The sequence below is a fragment of the Prionailurus viverrinus genome, chromosome B3 (genome assembly GCF_022837055.1).
Source record: "Prionailurus viverrinus isolate Anna chromosome B3, UM_Priviv_1.0, whole genome shotgun sequence".
NCBI classification, from domain to species: Eukaryota; Metazoa; Chordata; class Mammalia; order Carnivora; family Felidae; genus Prionailurus; species Prionailurus viverrinus.
Genome location: NC_062566.1, coordinates 108924690 through 108948093, shown reverse-complemented (window position 1 = coordinate 108948093; position 23404 = coordinate 108924690). Strand labels below are relative to the sequence as shown.

Sequence of the window (23404 nt, the reverse complement as noted above, 5' to 3'; positions counted from 1 at the left end):
CAGCTTTACTGATAACCACCAAAACCTAGAAACAAGCAAGATAGCCTTCAGTAGGTAAGTGGATAAGCTACCGTATAACCAGACAATGGAACATTATTTGGCACTTAAAAAAAAAAAAAGGAGCTACCAAAAGCTAAGAAAAGACATGGAGGAAACTTAAATGCTTATCACTCATGAAAACAGCCAATCTGAAGTGGCTACCTATTGTTTGATTCCTCCTATATGACATTATGGAAAAGGCAAAACTATGGACATCAGTGGTTGCCGTGGACTGGGGTTAGGAAGTGCCGATTAGGCAGAGCAAGACAATTTTTAGGGCAAACTATTCTGTATGATAAAATGATGGATACATATGAACTATACACTTGTCAAACCCATAGGATGTACAACACCAAAAGTGAATCCTGATGTTAACTATGGTCTTTGAGAAATAATGAAACCGTCGATTCATCAACATAACAAGTGTTCTACCTGGTACAGGATGCTGATAGTGGAGATAATTATGTGCGTGTTGGGGCAAGAGATATGTGACAACTCTGTACTTGGTGTTCAATTTTGCTGTGAACATAAAGTACTCTAAAAAAAAAAAGTTTGTCAATTAAATAAAAAAGTAAACAGTAGTCACCAGAAAATAAATAATGGGACATAAAAAAATCACTTACTACAGTTTCCTTGGCTGGAGGAGGCTTGATCTGTTGACTGGGAATCAGAACAAATGTCAGAGTACCATGCATATCAGACTGCAACAGAAAGATTAGGTTATTTAAAAATTGTCACTTACAAAAATCATTCTATGACCTTATAATCAATATTCCCTAAACTGGACTATTCTGGATCCCCTAGAACACTTTCTAAAAAGTTGGTAAAGATGAATGCTGTTTCATAAGGAAGCACAAATTGGGCCTTTCATGAACTCCATTATGTTAAGCTACTCAGGAATGGGACATTCTGCAATTCTGGTCCACCAGAGAAAGCCACTTAGCTTAGAAGTCTTTGGTTTTTGTATTCCATTTGGTGTAAGCTTAGAAAAATTGCACAGTGAAGGATTGAAAGATACCACAGTGCTATAACAATTCTAGGTTATCTACTCTGGCACACATCAATTTTAATAAAGTATAACTTGAAATAGTAATTGTGACCAGGATTAGAAAAATGATGCAAATATACACATATTCTCACTTCCCAGATGCATGGTCTCTGTCATTCATTCTATTTTTTAACTGTATGGAGTTTTACTGTCAGGAAACTATTATTTCCCAGTACACCACTGACTGCCTTGTTCAGGTACCTCCAACCTGAACAGTAATCACAAATTCTGGTCCAGAGATAGCAGAGAGCAGTGTTCAACATAGAGACAAGAGCCAATAAAACAAGGCCTAAAAACAATGACCACTGACACTGCTCTACCAAAGCAATGAATGAGTTTGAGTGAAAATAAGGACATTTTATAGATTCTTCAACAAACATCAGTAGATAAGACAGATTCTATTGTAACAACTGATATTAAATAAATAAGAATAGAAGTCTGGTTTGTGGATATATACAAAGTGATCAAACTGCCCTCAAAGACAGACTATGAAATGGCTTCCTGATTATACCAGCACTGTCCAAAAGAACTTTCTACAACGTTCTAATACGGAAGCCATTAGCTATATACTACTCTTGAACACCTGAAATGCAGCAAATATGAATGAGGAGTGTAATTTTAAATTTTACTTAACTTAAATCTAAATAACTAGCACCAGGAGCTAGTGGTTATTATGTTGGGCAGTGTACATCTATACCATTACTATTACCTAATATCATTAAGGAAACAGCAATCAGTTGAAGAGAATTAAAAAAAAAAAAAAAAAACTTAAAAATGATAAGGGTATGGACTTTGTTTTATCACTATTTTCCTACTGGCTAGCACATGGTAGGCACTCAATAAATATATGTTGAAGAAATAGTTATATTGTGATTTCAGAGGCAATATACATAGTATTAATAAAGCTCAGAAAAAGAAAAAAATCAGTGGTAACCACCCCAAAATGAAACTCTACTAATAAGTATTACAGAAATAATTATATCGTGAAAGTTCAGTTGGAAATTGTCTAAGAATTTTTAATATTTTTAAAATATTTTATTTTGAAGTCTAATTACAAAGAAACAGCTTTTAAGAATCTAACAGTTCTTTTAATTTTTTAACATTTATTTATTTTTAGGAGACAGAGACAGAGCATGAGAGGGGGAGGAGCAGAGAGAGAGGGAGACACAGAATCTGAACCAGGCTCCAGGCTCTGAGCTGTCAGCACAGAGCCCGACATGGGGCTCGGGCTCACAAACCATGAGATCATGATCTAAACCGAAGTCGGACACTAGGTGAGCTGGGTGAGCCACCCAAGTGTCCACCTAACAGTTATTCTCCTGTATTAACTTACCAACAAGTCAAAAACCTCATTGACATCTTTCCCTCGAATTTCAATGCCATTAATCTCCAGAACTTCATCTCCTTCATGTAATAAACCACTTTTCTCTGCAGCACCTCCTTTTACTATCCGACTAATGATGACAGAATCCATCTCATTACGAACTGTAGCACCCTAAAAAAGGCAGTATGTAATTTTGAAATAGAAATGCACTTTTTTGTTAAACATTTCTTCATTAATTTTTTTCTATTGTTAAACATTTCTTCATTAAATTTTTTTCAATTCAACAATACTAGCTTTCAGTTATCTTGAAAAAAAAAAAAAAAACCTAACTTACACAACTAGAGTAACCATGGTAATTAGCTTTGAAAGTTCATCATTTTCCTTACATTTTGTTTCAGACACACTATGTATTCATTAGAATCAAGCAGACTTCTGAAGTATACAACAACAGAAATATGCACTTAAAAACAACGTGAAGACCTATAATCAAATTTGTTCTCTAGATTCTGGATACTATTCATGGTTATACTATATTTAGACGTACTTTGTGAACATGACTTGTAACTATAAAAGCCCTTTTTTAAAATTCAAAATATGATTAAGGGATGAATAATAATCTGCTTGATTATTCAAACATTATATATTATAGCTGCAACCAATTCACATTTAAATGTATCAAACATTAGCATTCATTACATAAATTGAAAGCACAACTGAAATACATATGCTCAAAAAATGGAAATACGAAATATGGATTAAAAGCTTAAAAGCAGACAGAGTTCGTAACATTTTTCTCCTAAACTTTAAAAAAAAATGTTTTTTTAATGTTTAGTTTTGGAAGAGATAGACAGAGGACAAGCAAGGGAGGCGCAGAGAGAGAGAGAAAGAGAGAGAGACAGAATTTGAAGCAGGCTCCAGGCTCTGAGCTGTTAGCACAGAGCCCTACTCAGGGCTCAAACCCAGGAACTGTGAGATCATGACCTGAGCTGAAGTCAGATGCTTAAATGACTGAGCCGCCCAGGTGCCCCTCTCCTAAACACTTAAAATTTTCTTGTAACTTTCCCAATTTCTTTTTCTGTGGGGGGAAAAAATCTAATTACATAACTGCCCATAAGATACAGTCCCTAACTTATGTACCACACTATTCAAGATGTAATTTGAGACATTGTTTCTCTGAAAACAAAAGAAAGAAAATTGAGACAATGATAGCAGATTTAGAAAAGAGATCGAAAAAGAAGTTTTACATATGACATTAAAAAACAAAAAAATTAAAACATTAATATTAACATTAAAGAATACATATTTCTAAGTATATGTGGAAAATATAAGTAACTGTATTTCAAAAGATTTAATGGAATGAAAATATCAGATTTTCTAATTATTGTTTTTTTAAAAAGCTGGGAGAATAAATGAAGCAGATAATTTGTCCCTTCTTCGTTCCTCAACAATTATTTTACAAGCTATTATTTTCATCAAATCATAGGTAAGAAAACATGAACAAATTTTTCTCAACTGAATAAGGAACATGAGCAAGAGCAAGAACATAAAAGAACTCCAGCAAATCAATCTCAAAAAAGAAAAACTACCAGAAATGTAAAGGGGTCTTCAATTATCTGCCATATAGAAGATCTCTGTGTAGAAAGGATCTCAGATCAGAGATGTGGAACACTTACCAGCGGAATATCTCGAGCCTTTTCAATACGAACTATTTTTACAGTTTCTCTTCCATATTGGCCAATGCTTTCATAAATTCTCTCATCTGAAATGGGCTCTAGCTGCATTTCCTGCTCAGCAACCTTATCATGGGCCAATAAAAGTGCCTGTTTCAAACAAATCCACAGCATTTACAGTAGCAGCATGATTTCTGTAGAGAGATTTTTAACCTAATCATGTAGATTAATATTCTCATTTAAACCTTTAAAAGAGGTGCTATAATTATTTATTCAGATCTGTTTCCAAAGTTTCTAACTGAAGTATATATGCAACCCTGTGTCTTTTATAGCTAAAAATAAAGATGTGTTAAGTACAACAGGGTAACTCTCGGATGAGTTATCAAAGTCTAAAATGCTTATTAAACTTCAGGGGCACCCAGGTGGCTCAGTTGGTTAAGCATCCGACTTCAGCTCAGGTCGTGATCTTGCAGTGTGTGAGTTCAAGTCCCACGGCAGGCTCTGTGCTGACAGCTCAGAGCCTGTAGCCTGCTTCAGATTCTGTGTCTTCCTCTCTCTCTCTCCCCCCCTCCCCCCATTAACGCTGTCTCTCCCTCTCTCAAGAATAAACATTAAAAAATAAAATTTAAAAAATGCTTATTAAACTTCATAAAAACAAAATCAATTTAATGGACCAACACCATAGAAAATTAAAATTTATGGAAAAATATAACCAAAAAAGGGGAAGAATTTTTTTAAATCTTTATTAATTTTTAAAAAAAATTTTTTTTTCAATGTTTATTTATTTTTGGGACAGAGAGAGACAGAGCGTGAACGGGGGAGGGGCAGAGAGAGAGGGAGACACAGAATCGGAAACAGGCTCCAGGCTCCGAGCCATCAGCCCAGAGCCTGACGCGGGGCTCGAACTCACGGACTGCGAGACCGTGACCTGGCTGAAGTCGGACGCTTAACCGACTGCGCCACCCAGGCGCCCCTTAAATCTTTATTTTTTACAGAGAACATGAGCAGGGGAGGGGCAAAGGGGGAGAAAGAAAGAGAGAATCCCAAGGAGGCTTCCCACTGTCAGTGCAGAGCCTGACGTGGGGCTCAAAATCAGAAACCATGACATCATGACCTGAGATAAAATCAGGAGCCGGATGCTTAACTGAATGAGCCACCCCCACCCAGGTACTCTCAAAAGGGAAGAATTTTTGTGAAAAATATAAAGTTGTTTCAAAACTAATGTGGTTAATTTTAAATACAAAAATAGATAATCCAAAAAATAAGTAACTATATAAATAAATATCTATATCTATATTATATATCTATATATATATTTCAACATAGTAATTTATTTTGCAGTGGGAGGTGTAAATAAAACAGGCTGGACAGATAATGTTTGAGGTTCTTTCTAGCCCTAAGAGATTTTGATTCAAAGAGATTTTGAATGCTAGAAAAATCACATATATATATATATATACATACATATGGTTCTGTTCATTTTCTACCTGAATATGTGGAGCATTCAGCAAAGCAGTTAATTCTTGTCCTTCCTTCTGGTGGATTGGCTTCAAAACAGTTTGTACCTAAGAAACAAAAGATTATTTTTCCTAGGTTACAGGAAACATCACCAGCATCTATACAAGTCTTAAAAAAAAAAAAAAAAAAGATACAATTTAAATTAGTAAAATCTACTTATAAGAAAGGAAAGCACTACAAAGAATTATAAGAGAAAAAAGGAATGTGTTTTTTCTCAGAGTTTTCCATCTTGCTATCACTGTTAACAGTGTTTTTCATTTATTTTTTTTTTATTTTTTAAAAAAAAAATTTTTTTTTCAACGTTTATTTATTTTTGGGACAGAGAGAGACAGAGCATGAACGGGGGAGGGTCAGAGAGAGAGGGAGACACAGAATCGGAAACAGGCTCCGGGCTCTGAGCCATCAGCCCAGAGCCCGATGCGGGGCTCGAACTCACGGACCGTGAGATCGTGACCTGGCTGAAGTCGGACGCTTAACCGACTGCGCCACCCAGGCGCCCCAACAGTGTTTTTCATTTAAAAAAATACACTAAAGATTTTGGTATTTATGACTATGAATGAACTGGGTTTTTTTTAGTTTTTTAAATCTTTATTTTAGAGAGAGAGTACAAGCAGGAGAGAGGGGCAGAGGGAGAGAATTTTAAGCAGGCTCCATTCTCAGTGTGGAGCCTGACGTGGGGCTTGATCCTATGACCTTAGGATCATGACCTAAGCCGAACTCAAGAGTCAGACAGCCACTCAACCCACTGAGTCACCCAGGTGTCCCAAACTGTTTGCTTCTTGGAAGTTTCTATCAATGTACTATAAAATAGACTAAAAATGATTACATAAGGGAAGAAAAACTATCTTAACAGTTACTTGCTACTTTGTACTTTTAAAATATGTTTATATATTTTAAACCAGAGATGACACTTTAAAGAGTTACAGACTAACGAGATAAGCTTACATGAGAGTAATGGAACAACTACAATACCACAGGCACAGGTAATTAAAAAAGTCTTGAGGTGGAGCAATTCTTGCATTCATAGGAGAAACAATTATGATGAGTTGCTTTTAGCCTTTGTTTCCTTACCTATAAAATGGCACCTACCATCCAAAGTTTGAGATAATCCATATAAACTGCTTAGCACAGTACCTAGGCACACAGTAAAACCTTGGTCTGTGAGCACAATTCACTCAGGAAACCCGCTTGTAAACCAAAGCACTCATGTATCAAAGCAAATTTCAAGAACCATCGGCTCAGTTGTGATCATGTAATGTTTGGCATCACATTATTACTCATATTGTAAGAGACTGCTGTTTATCATGTTAAAATGTATTAGAAATGATTGCTTGGCTTGCAAGACACTCACAGAACAAGTTACAATCCAAGGTTTTAATAATAAATTATTATTGTAATACATTTCTACATGTGAGTTATTCATATTTTAACATTTCTATATTAATGTTCCTAAATTTCTATATTAATATTCCTACACTTAAGTGTTAAAACAGTTTAACACAAGAATTATGTTTCTTAATGTTTTGATAGAGCTTGTAAATAAAATCACCCGAGCATGGTGATTTTTTAAAGGTGGATTTCTGATTTCTTAATTTTAACTATATTTTATTGATAGTTACTTGTCTACTTTTTTGGGTTATCTGTCCTTAAATCACTTTGGCAATTTATATTTCCTTAAAAGAACCATCCACTTCATAGCACTTGGACATTTAACACCATAAAGCTGTAACTGTATTATAATTTTTTAATCTCCTATGTTTGCATTCATGCTTTTTTCTTTCCTGATGTTACTGGTATTTTTTTCTTTCATGTAACTTGGCAAAGGATTCTATATTTTCTTGTACTAAAACCCAGTCTCTAATTTTAAATCTACTGTTCCTTCCATTTAAATAATGTAATTCCTGGGATGCCTGTGTGGCTCAGTCACTTAAGCGTCTGACTCTTGACTTCAGCTCGGGTCATGATCTCATCTCATGGTTCATGGGATCGAGCCCTGTGTTGGGCTCTGCACTGACAGTGCACAGCCTGCTTAAGATTCTCTTTCTCCTCCTCTCTCTGCCCCCTCCCCTGCTCGTGCTCTCTCAAAAATAAACTTAAAAAAAATTTTTTACAACTCAGACCAACAATCTGATTTTTTAAGTGGTAAAAAAACTCTGACAAGCTATTTTACAAAAGATAGGGAAACAGCCTATAAAAAAATGCCCACTATATGTTAATACAAACTAAAATGAGATACCATTACACATCTGCCAGAATGATAAACAGGAAACAACTCAAATATCAACAGGTGAGTGGTTAAACAAATTGCGGGATATTCATACAATGGAATACTACTACTCAGCAAGACGTTACAAATACTGATAAATGCAACACATGGATAAATATGAAAAAGAAGTCAGACACAAAAGACTACATATGATCTTATTCCATTTATATGAAATGTTCAGAAAAGACAAATTAGTAAATAAAAACAAAACTGATCAGTGAAGGCCTAGGGCCCGGGAAGTGGGAAGGAGGTGTTACTGTCTGTAAAGGGCCACGAGGGAGCTTAGCAAAAGTCACGGATGCTTCTGTAACGACCACAGTGATAGATTACACAGGTGTATATCATGTGTCAAAGCATACTGAACTATACAATAAATGTACCCATTTTAAGCATATGTAAATTATAGCTCAATAAAGTTGGTTACCAAAAAAATATGTCCATAAACCCCAAAACTATGGGAAAATCTGGTGTATCTCCTTTACGCTTAGTTTTACCGAAATAAGATCATACTATTTATATAATTTTATAACAGCATTTAATAACTACTTTTACTTGATATTAATTATAAAAACATTTTTCTATGTCATTAAATATCTTTTTCAATTCTAAAACAGAAATATAAACATTTTAATTTTTGTTGGCTGTCAATTACAAGATCATGTCCAAGCTCCTTAGTGTTATTCTTAGCATCATCTGATTTCTACCTCTTCTCCAGCCCTATCACCTGGCACTCCTCATGCCATACTCCTCCATAACCTTTTTTGGTCCAGCCCCAAACTGCTGCTTCCTCCCTGCATGCATCAGGCTGTCTCCCTATGATGACCGTGAATGGTCCCTATGATGCCAGCTGTTCCAGCTACCTGAATTTGCTTAAATAACATGTACTCATAAGTCTGAACAAACTTGATTTAAACTTGTTGATGGGACCAGACTGAGCTCATTATAGATGGAACTCATCTTTTTCAGCTTTGTTTGGCTATTCACAGAATGGCTGGCAAACTGCATTTAATGTTTGACAAATTCAATAAAAGAGGACAGGAAGTCTTCCTTGATGTCTCCTTTACCTTTAGTCTCCATATAGGAACAATAGGTCCTATTAGTTTTCTATTTAAATATTTCTTCACTTCATGTTCAACTGCTACTCAAAATCTTACAGCTGGACAATTACAATAGCCTCCATACTTTATGCCTCCATTCTTGACCTCACACAATTTCTAAGTTTTTTTGCTTTAAACTTTTCTTTATAGTGACTTTTTCATATTAAATTTGGGAAACATAAATATCAAAATAAGAAAATTACCTATCACCCACCACTTAAAGATAGCCTTCTTAATAATTTATTTTTTCCAATATGTCTCACATGCATGTTTGAAAAGGATGTTTGCATGTGTACAAATTATATCCATATTTTAATAGGCATCATGTTGAATATCAAATAAACCAATGTTTTTACTTCTGAAAGTAACTAATTCAGCCTATTGAAATTAGAAACAAATTCATAGTTTCCCTGTTCTCCCACTTTATATTTCACTATTATATATACTATTATGTTTTTACTTTTTCGTTGTAGTGGCTAGTCCCTCCAGAAAAATGTTAGTACTAGAGGTAAGAGTCTGTAGACTGTCCTGTTCCAAGCTTAAAAAGCAATGTGGTGGGTATTTCACCATTAGGCAAGATGCTCCCCATTGATTTGATATTATTTATCAACTTAACAAAATGTACCTGGCTTTCTAAGAATTTTCACCACCAAGGGAAAGGTACTGAATTTATTTTCAGGTATCTTTTCTGCATCATCAAGTTGATCCTATGGTTTTTTCTTTTCATCTATTTGTGTAAGTTAATTATTTAAAAATATTTACCAACAAGGATCCATTATAAGTTAAATTTAAACTTATTAATATGGCTTATCTGGCCTTCAGGATCTGGACTCCAATTTTAAGACTATATCCTACCCTCTACTCATTGTTGAACAAATATGCCAGAAACTTTCTCAGTCACTATGATCTTTGTACCCTTTGCCAATGGAATGGCTTTTCCTCTTTCTTGGACTTCCTGGTAAATTCCCAATCATCCTTCAAGATTCAGCAACTTAAATTTTCTTCAAAATTTTTGCTTCCTCCCATCACTGCCCCTTGAATCAGGTACATCTATCACATGCTCTTGGTACCTTACTCATACTGCCATCACAGTACTTCTCATTAGATTGTAATTGATTCACTGTTCTTCCTCAGTGATAGCTTAACTCAACTTTCACTGGTCAATGGACATCTGGGTTGATTCCAGTTATTATCTGAATGCTAAAACAGTATTTGTACCTAAGCCTTTGTGTGGATACGTTTTCAGTTTTCTCAGGTATGTAACCAGAAGTGGAGTTGCTGGTTCATAATATATAGGTACGTTAAGCTTTAGTAGATGTTGCCAAACATTTTCCAAAGTGGTAGTACCAATTTATACTCTATGAGAGTTTCGGCTGCTTCATAAGCTCACAAACATTTGATATTGCCAGTTTTTTTGTTTTTTGTTTTTTTAAGTCATTCTGGTGTCTCTGTAGTGGTATCTCATTTTGTTTTAATTTGTATTTCTCTGATAGGAATGATCTGAACACCTTTTCATACTTATTGACCATTTGGATTTTTTCTTTCTGTGTCTGTTCAAGTCCTTTGCCCACTTAAAAAAAAAAAGAACAGTCTTTTTATTAATTTGTGAGAGTTCTTTTGGATTCAAGTTTTTGTTTATACATGTATACACGTATATATCTCAATATCTCAAAATCAAATAATAAAATAAAATACTATTTCCTAGTCTGTTGTCTTACATTTTTACTGGACTAAGCAAAAAGTTCATTAAATGAAACCCAAGTTTTCAACCTTTTCTTGATAAAGGCACTTTAATGACAAAAATACTTGTTGTGGGGTTATTAATACATTTCCTATATTTTCAAAGATTTAATCTTGATTCAATATATAAATTTTATTATCTGTTATACTTAGTGTTTAACTGACACACAAAAAACTATAAAAATACTATTTTAAAGAGCTATAAAAACAGAGAACACTTCCTAATGTTTTAAGACATTCTTTAACTATATTCCTTGATTTTTTTTACTTAAATTTTCATGTAAAAGTGATACAACTAAAGCATGAAGTAACCTCTTCTTTTAAATACTGCATATTAAAATAGTTGGAATTATGAATGCTAAAAAGCAGAACATTAGGTATTGGACGTATAAACAGCCTAGTTATTAGTCTTATGCCATTCACAAAACCTCACCTGACCTCACTATCAATATCCAGAAATATAAAACAGAAGGGTTGAATTAGGCGACTGCTAACATTTTTCCAGCTGTAAAATAAAGGCAATGAACGAGTCCATTTAACTTTTAGAATTTTGTTTTCAGATTTAAGACTTTTCTTTGATGAGCTCTGAGTATATACTTTTTTTAAATGTTATGCACTCTAAGCCAGGGCTGCCACAGAGTTGTGCACGCACAGCTACAGGAAAGTTATTTACACTGCAGTACAACCACACACATTGTGACACACTGACTAGATTAATCAGTTTGTACTCATTTTAAGAACAGTCTCAGTCCAAGATAACTATCACCCACATATCTTACCACCACCAAAGCAACACAATCTCAAGTGTTACTGAAGATACTGTAAGGATGTGAAAGTAAACGTTCAGAAAGTCTCCTTGCTATGGCACTTTTAGAACTATGAATCATGTAAATACGTTAGCTACCTTAAAACTAATTTTCAGATTAATTTTTTAAAGTCCTCAACCCTTTCTCTCCCAAAGCAATTACTCTTTAAGCCACTTCTAGTTCTTTGTCTCACTCAACTCCTAAAACTTTTTAAGCTATGTATGCCTTTTTTATTCCTATTTCTTTTCACCCTTTCTGTTGTCTGTGTCACTTTTTTTTTAAATTTTTTTTCAACGTTTTTTATTTTATTTTTGGGACAGAGAGAGACAGAGCATGAACAGGCGAGGGGCAGAGAGAGAGAGGGAGACACAGAATCGGAAACAGGCTCCAGGCTCTGAGCCATCAGCCCAGAGCCCGACGCGGGGCTCGAACTCACGGACCGCGAGATCGTGACCTGGCTGAAGTCGGACGCTTAACCGACTGCGCCACCCAGGCGCCCCTGTGTCACTTTCTTTTTTTTTTTTTTTTTAATTTTTTTTTTTTTCAACGTTTGTTTATTTTTGGGACAGAGAGAGACAGAGCATGAACGGGGGAGGGGCAGAGAGAGAGGGAGACACAGAATCGGAAACAGGCTCCAGGCTCCGAGCCATCAGCCCAGAGCCTGACGCGGGGCTCGAACTCACGGACTACGAGATCGTGACCTGGCTGAAGTCGGACGCTTAACTGACTGCGCCACCCAGGCGCCCCTTGTGTCACTTTCTTTAATTGGAACAATTCTGATCTCTCCTGCTTATTTCATTCTCTTTCCCACCCATTGTTCCATTCAACAAACAAAGGCCCAATAAGACAGAGAAAAGAATGATTATAATTATTTATCATGCATTCCTCCCAAACCTATACAATGGAAGTTACGCTGTATTTGTGAGTAAATAAAATCAAAGTAATGTCGGTTATTTTGATCTCTGCAAGGAAAGTAATTTTCAGAAAAACCATTTAAACTATAATAAGTAAAATTGCAGAGATAATTTTTTAATTAAAAATTTTAAATTTTAATTTCATATTTAATTTCAATAATGAAAGATGAGCACAAAGAATGAGTTTCAACTAGCTCTTTTAAATTCGAGTGGACAGAAAACTTCCTCTCTAGGAACAGGATCTTAGGTCACACTCTCCTGCCCTGGGTAATAATAGACTTCTCTCAGTTACTCTTGTCCACTGTATGCACCTAAATAAATAAAATACATTCTGTGCTCACCTGAAAAAAATGCCTCCTAAGGTATTTTATAGGTCTGTAGTTCTGAAAGTACTACTCTCCCCCAGAGCCCATTTTCTGTCTAGTGTCTGGGTTTAATCAAATAGATTTACTTGATGGGCTTCCAGAATTATTAGTTTTCATAATATCAAAATAACTTAAAATCCTATAATGACAGAATTCTACCCCCCCAAAACAAGAAATGACTTATTTATATCTTTTTAAAACCTTCAATTTGTTATTTTATTTCTAGACAGAGAGAAAAATCTTAAGCAGGCTCCACGCTCAAGTGTGGAGCCTGACGTGGGGCTAGATCACACAACCCTGGTATCACGACCTGAGCTGAAATCAAGTCAGACACTTAACTGACTGAGCCACCCAGGTGCCCCTAAAACCTTCAGTTCAAAAGATGTTTGCAGAATACATTAACACTGAACATCAACACCAACAAACAGTAGAAACTAGAACTTCAAAGTCAGCATGTTAACAAGAGAATGTCTCACTGTACATAAAATTTCAATTATTTTGGAGCTTCTATAGTTTTTAAAGAGGAAAAACTTCAAAGTATCTACAAGCAACAAATTTCAGAAGTTATATATTTATGACACCTGATTATCAGACAGAATTTTATCTCATTAGTACTCATCTCAGTTTATAATGTATAATGCTTAAAACTATACATTTATAAAAGTACTAAAACACTTCCCTTTAGTAATTTAGACAAATATTTCTCTCACTATGTAAACATAATTTTATATATAAAACTAGAACTTCTTTTCATGAAACAGAGCTCTGACTCTGAACTAAGTATGTATTTTTTCAGGATAAAATGCATTTGGCAAATTTTTCCTAACACAATAAATTAGTAACATGTGATCAGTAGTAATTAATTCAAACAAGCCTTATATTCACATCAGTATTTTCCAATAATACTGTCTTACTATCGCTAACAATTAGCTTGTATATGTCAAGCAGATGTTCAGAATACATACCTCTTGTGCAAGATCTTGTGCATTGGAGATAAGAGGAAAAGGAGGACTGGCCTTGTTCATGTGTACTGTGACAGCGTTGTGTATCTTAAATGCATTCTGGAAATCTTTATTTTGTACGAGTTGTAAAAGCAGTGAGATATCCTCCTGGCTCTGAGAATCTACCAAAGTATGTTGGATATGTTTAAGTGAAGAAAACAAGTCTTCCACTTCTAGTAGGAGAAGGAAAAGTATCCAAAAATTAATTGCTTCTGTTTTAATTCAACATATTTTAAGATAAACTTTCTTGAACCAATAACAATTTCTCAAAAAAAAGTTCTCAAAAAAACTCCTTGCATATATTTTTGAGTTAATTCACTGTCATTTTTAAGCAGAACTCTACAAATTATACAAAATAGAATAACATTTTTTCAAAAGTGTTTTAAGTATAAAACTAATACATATGACAAAAATAAATGAGTAGGAATACAGACATGAATAAATAAATTTAAAACCAATAATCCCATCATCTAGAAACTTTTTTTAACAGCTTAGATCATTTCCTTTTTAAACAGTACTTTTTAATTATTTTCCTACATCACCAGTCTTTTAAAAACATTATATATAATTGCTCCATTACACTAAAGTTGAGCATTCAGGTTGCTTCCCTCCAATTTTTTGCTACTATACGTAATAAGCATTTCAGTACATAACGATTGCTGAACACAAATCTGTCTGAGATTCTGATGTTTTCCTAAAATAACTCCTAGAAATAGAATTTTTAAGTGAGATTCTGACCTTTTAAAGACCAAACAACTTTCCAGGGAAGTTTTACTAATTTAATTTACATCCCATTAGCAATATTTTCCCCAATATTCAACATTACAGTTCTATAAAATCAATTTATTTAACGGAGAGGGTGAGATTTAGTAACTTTTACCAGGCACTTCTTTGTGATTCATAAAACTCTTGTGAACATGAGTCTCCTAAAATTATATTGAAAGCTTGTGGGCACATATTATGTGTGTGCATGCCTGTTAGTGTGCATATATAGCACATGTATTTTTCTGGGAGGGAGTTATCCCAAAATGGTTAAGAACCACGAGTTGTCTCTTCCCTGCCCCCCAATAAGGTAGATGTATGCATGTGTTTGTATACACTTTGTCACATTTGTTGGCAACAGTTTAATTTTTTCATTTGTTAGCTGTATATATGGTAGCCTTTACTACAGAAAAATTATTTCACTGTTTCTATACTTACAAACTCCTTCTCCCAGATCATTAAATATCTGCCTATATTTCTTTTGGTTTCTACTTCATAATTAACTTTGACCTATCTGAAATTTACTTGGTAGAAATTTGAGGGGGAAACTTTTAACTTCAATTTTTTTCTTCCAAGTGGTTAACAATTATTGTAATACCATCTACTGAATAATCCTTCCTGTTCCACTGATGTATGACACCACCAAATTCTTACATATAATGATCTGTTTCTAGTCCACTGGTCTAATCAGAACCACAATATCTTATTATAGTAGCATTACAGTCTTTCCTTATATTGATGATACAAGTACTTGCTCGTTACTTTTTCAAAAATGTCTTTTAACCATTCAAAATGAGTTACAGAATCACTTTTCAAGGTACTTCCCAGTGTCTCCCATTTCTGCAAAAAAGAAAAGTCCTATTGAGATTCTGACTGAAACTAAACCTGTATACAAATCTGGGAAAAACTTACAGTGGATACTACCTGTCTCATACTCAGTCACATGGGAAAAACCCTCTCAGCTGAAGTCTTTTTTGTTAGTTTTCTTCATGTAAGGTTTGCAGAAAAGCTACTACTTCTTATACACGTATCTTATAACCTACTGCTTAACAGTTAAGTTTTTTCATAGATTTGAATAGTTCTTCAGCTGATTCCTGAGGTTCCTTATCTTTTCCCCCCAATCAAAACAGGTTTAGTCCTTATAAAATAAACAGATATGCTCTTTAGTAATCTAACATAGCAAATAATCTAAAGCAGCAAATAATGGGGGGATAAAACTGGAGAGTCAAAGCTGTCAATCAGATAGGCTAAGAAGCTGTGACCCAGAGCTAAATAAAACTTAATAAACAGCTAGAATTTAACCATAGCTAAGATGGCATCTTTTTTTTTTTTTTCATGTGCATTTATTTTTGAGAGAGGGACAGAACTCGAGAAGGGGGAAGGGCAGAGAGAGAAGGAGACCTAGAATCTGAAGCAGGCTCTAGGCTTTGAGCTGTCCACACAGAGCCCGATGTGGGGCTCGAAACCATGAGTTGTGAGATCATGACCTGAGCTGAAGTTGGACACTTAACCAAATGAGCTACTCATGTGCCCCTTTAAGATGGTATCTTTAACAGTAGACAGAAAGAATACAGGTAAAGGGAACTGGGAGATGTTGGTCAGAGCACAAACTTGGTTTTAAGGTGAATAAGTTCTGAGGATCTATATGATGACTATGTCAATAATACTGTATTGTGTACTTGAAATTTGCTGAGTAGATCTTAAGCATTCTCATACTACACACAGTAACTGAGGTGATGGATGTGTTAATTAACCATGTATACATCAAATTATCACATTATACACTTTGGATAAATACAATTTTACTCGTCAAATATACTTCAATAAAGCTGGGGGGTGCAGAAAAAGGTTACGGACTATCAGATTCGACCAAATTCAAAGAGGTCACCATGGAATTACTAAGCGAATAAAGAATTTCTAAGAGCATAAAGAATTCAATAGGCTTAAACTATCTTTAGAGCAAAACAGGAAAACATTTAATTAAAAAGGAAAAAGAATTACAAAACCAACAAAGTAGTTAAGATACTTGGGAGACTATCTTAGATTTCACTGGGTGGATAATGAAATTCCTGTTTTAAAATTTTAGTAATTAAGAGCTCCGACTGGCTGTTGGGGCAATGAGAAAAATCAAGGGCTTCAGATCTCACTGCTCCCTGAAATCAATACACAACTTTATTCAGCCCAAAAGATAACCATCTATTGTTTTTTCAACCCCAATATATTTAAACTTTTAAAGGCAAAGGAACTTTTGCATTAATCTCTTTTGTGTACCAAAGTCACCCATAAACAATACTGACATTGTAAAAAACAAACAAACAAACAAACAAACAAACAAACTCTATTGTTGTATCTTCCAGCTAGAATTACTGGTGTTAATTTGTTATATTGCCTTTCAGATTTTTTTTTTTTCTTTTAAATCTGGGGCACCTGGGTGGCTCAGTTGGTTAAGCATCATGATCTCACGGCTCAGAACTGTGTGCTGACAGCTCTGAGCCTGGAGCCTGCTTCGGATTCTGTGTCTTCCTTTCTCTCTGCCCCTCTCCCACTCACACACTGTCTCTCTCTCAAAAATAAATAAAAATTACAAAAAAAAATCCTGATCTAACTGTATAGGTCACAGAGTAAATGTTTTGCAATCTGATATTTTCCAATTTCTTTAGAATTCGTAAAATAAAATTACTGATCAGAAAACAACATTTAAAACTTTGATACATATTGACAAATTGTCCTCCAGACTGTTACTAATACTCCTACCAGCAATTAAGTTGAGTGCTCATTCCTACAAATGACCAAATTATAAGGATTAATTTTTTCATTGTTGGTGACCTGGTTAGGAAAAAATATATTTCTTAGCCTAGTAGTGAGATTGAATATATTTTCACAAGGTTAACAGCCATTTGTATTTCTTCTTTCATCTTTTTTCTGCTTCTCTTTTGCCTATTTTTCTATTAGAGGTTTTTTCTCTTAATGTCTGGAATGACACTGATTATATAAGTATCTTAAGTCTTATGCAGAACTTACTGAATGTAACTATCTTTTCTTGCTTTAACAAAACAATAATTTTAATTGAGGATATTTATGAGAATTACTAAAAGAATGTATAAATTTTTGTCCTGAGTTCTACCTCAAACACAATCAGAATCTGTGTCTTTTTAAATGATATACGAAGTATAAATATAAATACATATGTATTAAGTTTACTATAATGTACCCTTCTGGTTAAGAACCACAGACTTAAAGGCTTTATTAACCTCAGTTACTATAATATTTTAAGACATGATATACTGGGTACTAAGGTAGTCAAACCTATTTTCTTCTATACTAAATGACCTTGATTGCTATATTGAGTTTTGTGTCTGTTTTTTATAGTTATTCTATTGCTTCATTGGCAACTGGTTTCTTTTGTTGCCCTCTTCTTGCTTCTATTGTAAACACAGCATATAATTCTTATTTAGAATACTGTAAGTATAAAATAAGATACTGTAGTCATATGCCATAAAGAAAAAATAGGGAAAGTAAGGTAGAGTACCTCAAACTAGGAATGGCTTAATGAGAGATGCAACTTAAAATCAATGACCTTATTTCAGGAGAGCAGCTAACAGTTGAGACACTGCTCAGATAGGAAATTTTGTGGAAATAGGAAATTTTGTGGTTAGTCCAAAACGGATAGTATAAGGAATGCAGGTTCAGAGAAAGATGAAATCTGGCCAATTTGTGCATATTGAGTTCTAAAGCCACAAAGACCACCTAGGAGAGTTTAAAATCCAAGAGAAAAATAACACTTCTCAGTCAAACTGGAAATGTCTTTCACTCAGAAGGTCAGGGACCAAGGTAAGGTCTATAGGAAGAGGAAAGCTATAAAGCATAATACAACAGAGTCCCAAACAGGCTAAAAGACCTAGTAGCTACCTACATTAAGTAATATGTTGTGGGAGAACCTAAGGATCTTACAAATGCTAGAAATATTAAAAAACTTAACTAGGCCTAAGGTTCAAGATTATTAGGCTAACATCAAGACCAATTTAAACTTGTTATTTTTCATTCTTTACAACTTCACTCACCTCTTTGAAGTCCTAGTCACATTTTTGTTTAGTAAAAACTGTCTTCATTGAAATTATCTTTTCTTAGGAACTATCTCTAGACTTATTACATTATGAATGTTGCCAGACTGAATTGAGATCACCTGCACTTAAGCTCAGCTTTTAAAATTAAACATCATTAGTCATTGTCATTAGTGAATAGTAAGATACAGAATATCAAATTATGTACATATACATTATTTTATTTAATTCTCATAAAAACCCTCAGAAATATTTCCCAATTTAAAAAAACAACCCCCAAACCCCCAACTAGAGACATATATAATTCAGATCAAATCTCTGGAGGATATAAAGCCATACAGTAAAAAATGGCACCCAGATAAAGAATCCATTTCTTCAACTTAAAAAAAAAATTTTTTTAATGTTTATTTTGGAGAGAGAGAGAGGGAGAGAGAGCGCAAGGGGCAGAGAGAGACAGAGACACAGAAACCAAAGTAGGCTTCAGGCTCTGAGCTGTCAAGCAGAGAGCCCGACACGGGGCTTGAACTCACAGACTGCGAGAACATGACCTGAGCCAAACCAGGAGCCCCCATTTCTTCAATTTCTAAGGCAGTACTTTTTCTACCACACCAAAGAAATAAAAAAAGATAATTTTTCCCTAGATTCTAGGGCTTGATTAGGTTATCTGTTTTGGAAAAGCTGTCCTGAAATGTCTTTTTGCCCAATACAGCAGCATGTAATGCACATAGGTCAGTAATCAGAGGAGCTCATACATTTTAGCTATCTTACCATGTATCTTTAGAAGGAATTTCCCCTAGTTAACTCTTTGTGAATGTTCATACATATAATGCATATGATGCATGTGTTTTACTTGCCCTACAAATGCTACTTTTATAATATTATGCAGGAAAGCTGCTCAAAGTACTCTTATCCTTCCAATCCAAGTTTCCATTAAAAATGTTCAGTGAACAAGTAGAACAGCTTAAATTAGCAGACACTCAGGGAGTTTTTAAACTTCATTAAATATATGTAGATTGACAAGAAGATATGGACTAAAACTACACACAGTTGAAACAAATGAATATTTAAGAGAAAATAATAAGTAATAGAACCCAATGATGAAATCAGTGGGTTTTTTTTTAAAGTTTATCAATTTAAAAGACATTAAAAATGATGCTGTTTCTGTCCAGTTAAGTTTTAAAATCACATAGGAAGCAACAAATACCTACAACTTTAGTCTTAAAATATGGATCATGATAAATGAAATGGGTTCACGGTCTTTACTCAGTTCTTTACTAGAAAATTTTCAATGGAATTTTGACAAAGGTCTTTGATATTAAAGATTACGTCTAATGAAAAATTATTGTGGGTAACATCAACTCAGGGATTCTCACTTTGACACATATTCACATTTTAAGTCTTCATATAAAAATTCTTAATTTCAAAGGTCACAGTAGTTAATTGTAGGTTAAAAAAAACCCTTTGTTCCTCTATTGTACATCTTTAAAAGCACTTTACAAATACATATCATTCAAGAACAGTTAATTTTCTATACAGTTAAAGACATGTTCCATTGTCTGATGGAAGCTGTATCTGTTTACTTAAAGCAAATAAAAAGCCACCTAAGTTCTTCAACATTCTGTACAATTCCAGAAGGAATTTTAAAAATCCAATTGGATGCAACTAAATCATTTGTCAAATATGTACCCTCTTCTGTAATTATCAATGAAGATAAACAATAGAGGACAGAATCCAGAGAACAGAGACTCCCTCCCCCACTCCCATAAACAGCGAGACAGACAAAGGGGAAACACAAGGAGAAGCCACATGGACAGAAAAATAGATAAATGGAGAATCACAGGGTTAGTGAGAAAGAATGACATCGGTGCAGAGTGGGGAGTGGACAAAGAAGAGAATACTGTAGCAGAGAGATAACCACAATAAGGCAGGATAGAGGGAGGACAGAAAAGGGGATACTGCAGAGGAGAAGGCAAAGGCAGGTATAGGAAATCTGGGTTTGATGATAAATTCTAGTCTGCTACAGCTTCCCTACAAGAAAGTTCTTTATCTAACTTAAATTCTTTGTCCCACAGTTAGACCTATTTCTTCTCACTTGATGTTTAGTAGAAATTGTTTTAAGTTTCCATCATGTTCTCTAATGTTTCTTGTAACACTTAAATCAATTATTTATGTTAAGATTAACATAAATCAAAAATTTATGTTAATTTATCTAAAAGAAAAATTACTTACATTTGGCATTGGAATAAAATTAATCAGATAAATACAAACATACACACAAATCCACAAATTCACCCCGTGAACCCTCTCCTTTCCCCTCAGCCCTCTGCTAGTAGCCTAAAATGTAAAAGAGTGAAGATTTAAAATAGGCAACAGAAAGCAATCACCCAGAGTTGCTCTATCTGAAATTCTATCTTTGAACACCAAGACTCTAGGCAGCCATATGGGAGAATTTTTCGGCTTTAAGGGTAAACAATAAAATTACCCAAAGAAGCTAAGGAATCTCCATCTCTGGAGAAGTTTTGAAGTAATGGTGATAACCCTGGATTAGCTCTGCTTATTTTTACTTATGCTATCATTTACCCCACATAAAAACACAGTTTCTAGAGATCTATTCTAGCATTAAGATTCTTACATGTCATTGCTTAAATAATACAGATTCTTTTAACCTATCCTCAGAAATTTCTAGATTTCAACCAACTTTTTTACTTTTTTCTGAAACTTTTTAAGATTTCTTTTCTCCTAAACTGTACAAACTGAATATTCAGATGAAGACCTTAATATTTCTGAGCAGGAGGAAACTGTATCAGCTCCAGTATATCTATCGCTGAATCAAAATTAGAACATTCATTCAGGAAATCTTTGCTTAAATAGAGGTAGACTTCTTTCTTCTTTCCAAATTTAAGAATACAAAGTTCAGATCTTTGAATTCTGGTTGTCAGTGGACTAAGTCAAAATAATTTCTTTAAATGTTTATTTATTGAGAGAGAGAAACAGAGGGAACACACGCGAGCAGGGAAGGGGCAGAGAGAGAGGAAGACAGAATCTGAAGCAGGCTTCAGGCTCTGAGCTGTCAGCACAGAGCCTGACAACACAGGGCTCGAACCCACGAGCAGCAAGTTCATGATCTGAGCCAAAGTCTGACACTTAACCAACTAAGACACCCAGGCGCCCCAGTCAAAATTAACTTTTTAAAAAATAATCAGGGGCGCCTGGGTGGCTCAGTAGGTTAAGCGTCTGACTTTGGCTCAGGTCATATCTCGCAGTGCGTGAGTTTGAGACCTGCATCGGGCTCTGTGCAGACAGCTCAGAGCATGGAGCCTGCTTCAGATTCTGTGTCTCCCTCTCTCTCTCTCTCTCTGCCCCTCCCTGACTCCTGCTCACTTGCTCTCTCTCAAAAATAAGTAAACATTAAAAAAAATTAAAAAATAATCAGAAGCTCATGAAAGATCCTGAACAATATTCATTAACAAATTGGGTTACAAATTAAAAACAAATACCAGTTAAGTATATAGGCCAAAAATAGTTAAGAGAGCACAGCAAAAATCTTACCCCTAAATATGGTAAGACAATGAAAAACTGTTACTGAAGCCCCAGATCTGGGATGAGAATACGTGGGTCCTAGTTACTGCCAGATCACTTATTAGCTGCATTATATGTCACTGGACAACCCATCTCAAGTCTATGGGCCTTTCTATAAAATGGGTGAGTTTGACTAGGATAGTATTTCCCAAACTTTGCTGCCAATCCATTAAAAAGTGTACATATTTGATTTCAACCCAGCATATTCATACCTATTTGAAATATAAGATTTATAAATACTCATGTGAAATATACTTTAATATTTTCTATTTTATTCTAGTTCTTTAAAAATTACTGATAGGATGGCTAGAATTAAAAGACACATAATACAAACAGAAGCAATGATGTAGCTTAAACTGGAACCCTCAATACACTGCTGGTAAGAATGTAAAACAGTGCAGATACTGTGGAAGGTAAGGCAGTTCCTCAATAACTTGAACACAGAATTACCATATAACCCAGCAATTCCACTCCTAGGTGTATACCAAGAATTAAAAACAGGTGTTCAAACAGAAACTTGTACAGGAATATTCATAACACTATTCACAACAGCCAAAAGGTGGAAACAACCCGTTCCATCATCAGATGAATGGATAAACAAAATGTGGCATATATCCATACAATGGACTATTATTCAGCCATTAAAAAGGAATGAAGTACTACTTTGTGTTATAACATGATAAATCCTGAAAATATTATGCTATGTAAAAATAAGCTAGTCACAAAAGGCGACATATTATATGACTCAGTTATAGGAAATTTCCAGAATAAACAAATCTACAGACAGAAAGTAGATTAGGGCTGTTGGGAGAAGACTAGGGAGTGACCACTAATGGGTACAGTTTCTTTTTGGCGATTATGGAAACACTCTGAAATTATACAGTGGTGATGGTTGCACAATTTTGTGAATACACTAAAAACTCAGGAATTACACAGTTTAAAAGAGTGAATTTTATGGTATATGAGTATCTTAATAAATTTGTTATTTTAAAAAATAAAATGAAAATTTACCAGTTAAGATAAACAAATTAATTTCACAGACTAGAAAGTTAAAGGATCTCTGGTGGCTTCTAATTCTTATACAAGTTAAGTTCTAGGGAGGCAAATCAAAAGAGACTCTTAAATACAGAGAACAAACTGAGGGTTGCTGGAGGGGAGGTGGATGGGGAGATGGGCTAAATGGGTGATGGGCATTAAGGAGGGTACTTGTTGAG

General features: G+C 34.6%; 1 protein-coding gene across 3 annotated transcripts in view; it reads right to left on the bottom strand.

Moving 5' to 3' along the window:
- Positions 1–23404, bottom strand: part of PALS1 (protein associated with LIN7 1, MAGUK p55 family member) — a 95731-nt gene that overhangs the window by 30672 nt on the left and 41655 nt on the right. For all 3 annotated transcript variants that reach the window (XM_047864419.1, XM_047864418.1, XM_047864420.1), the window contains 5 exons: positions 13753–13961; positions 5569–5646; positions 4085–4231; positions 2421–2582; positions 663–740 (listed from right to left, as the gene is read on the bottom strand). In XM_047864419.1, the coding sequence (XP_047720375.1) occupies positions 663–740; positions 2421–2582; positions 4085–4231; positions 5569–5646; positions 13753–13961 (674 nt within the window). The remainder of the gene's footprint in view (positions 1–662; positions 741–2420; positions 2583–4084; positions 4232–5568; positions 5647–13752; positions 13962–23404) is intronic.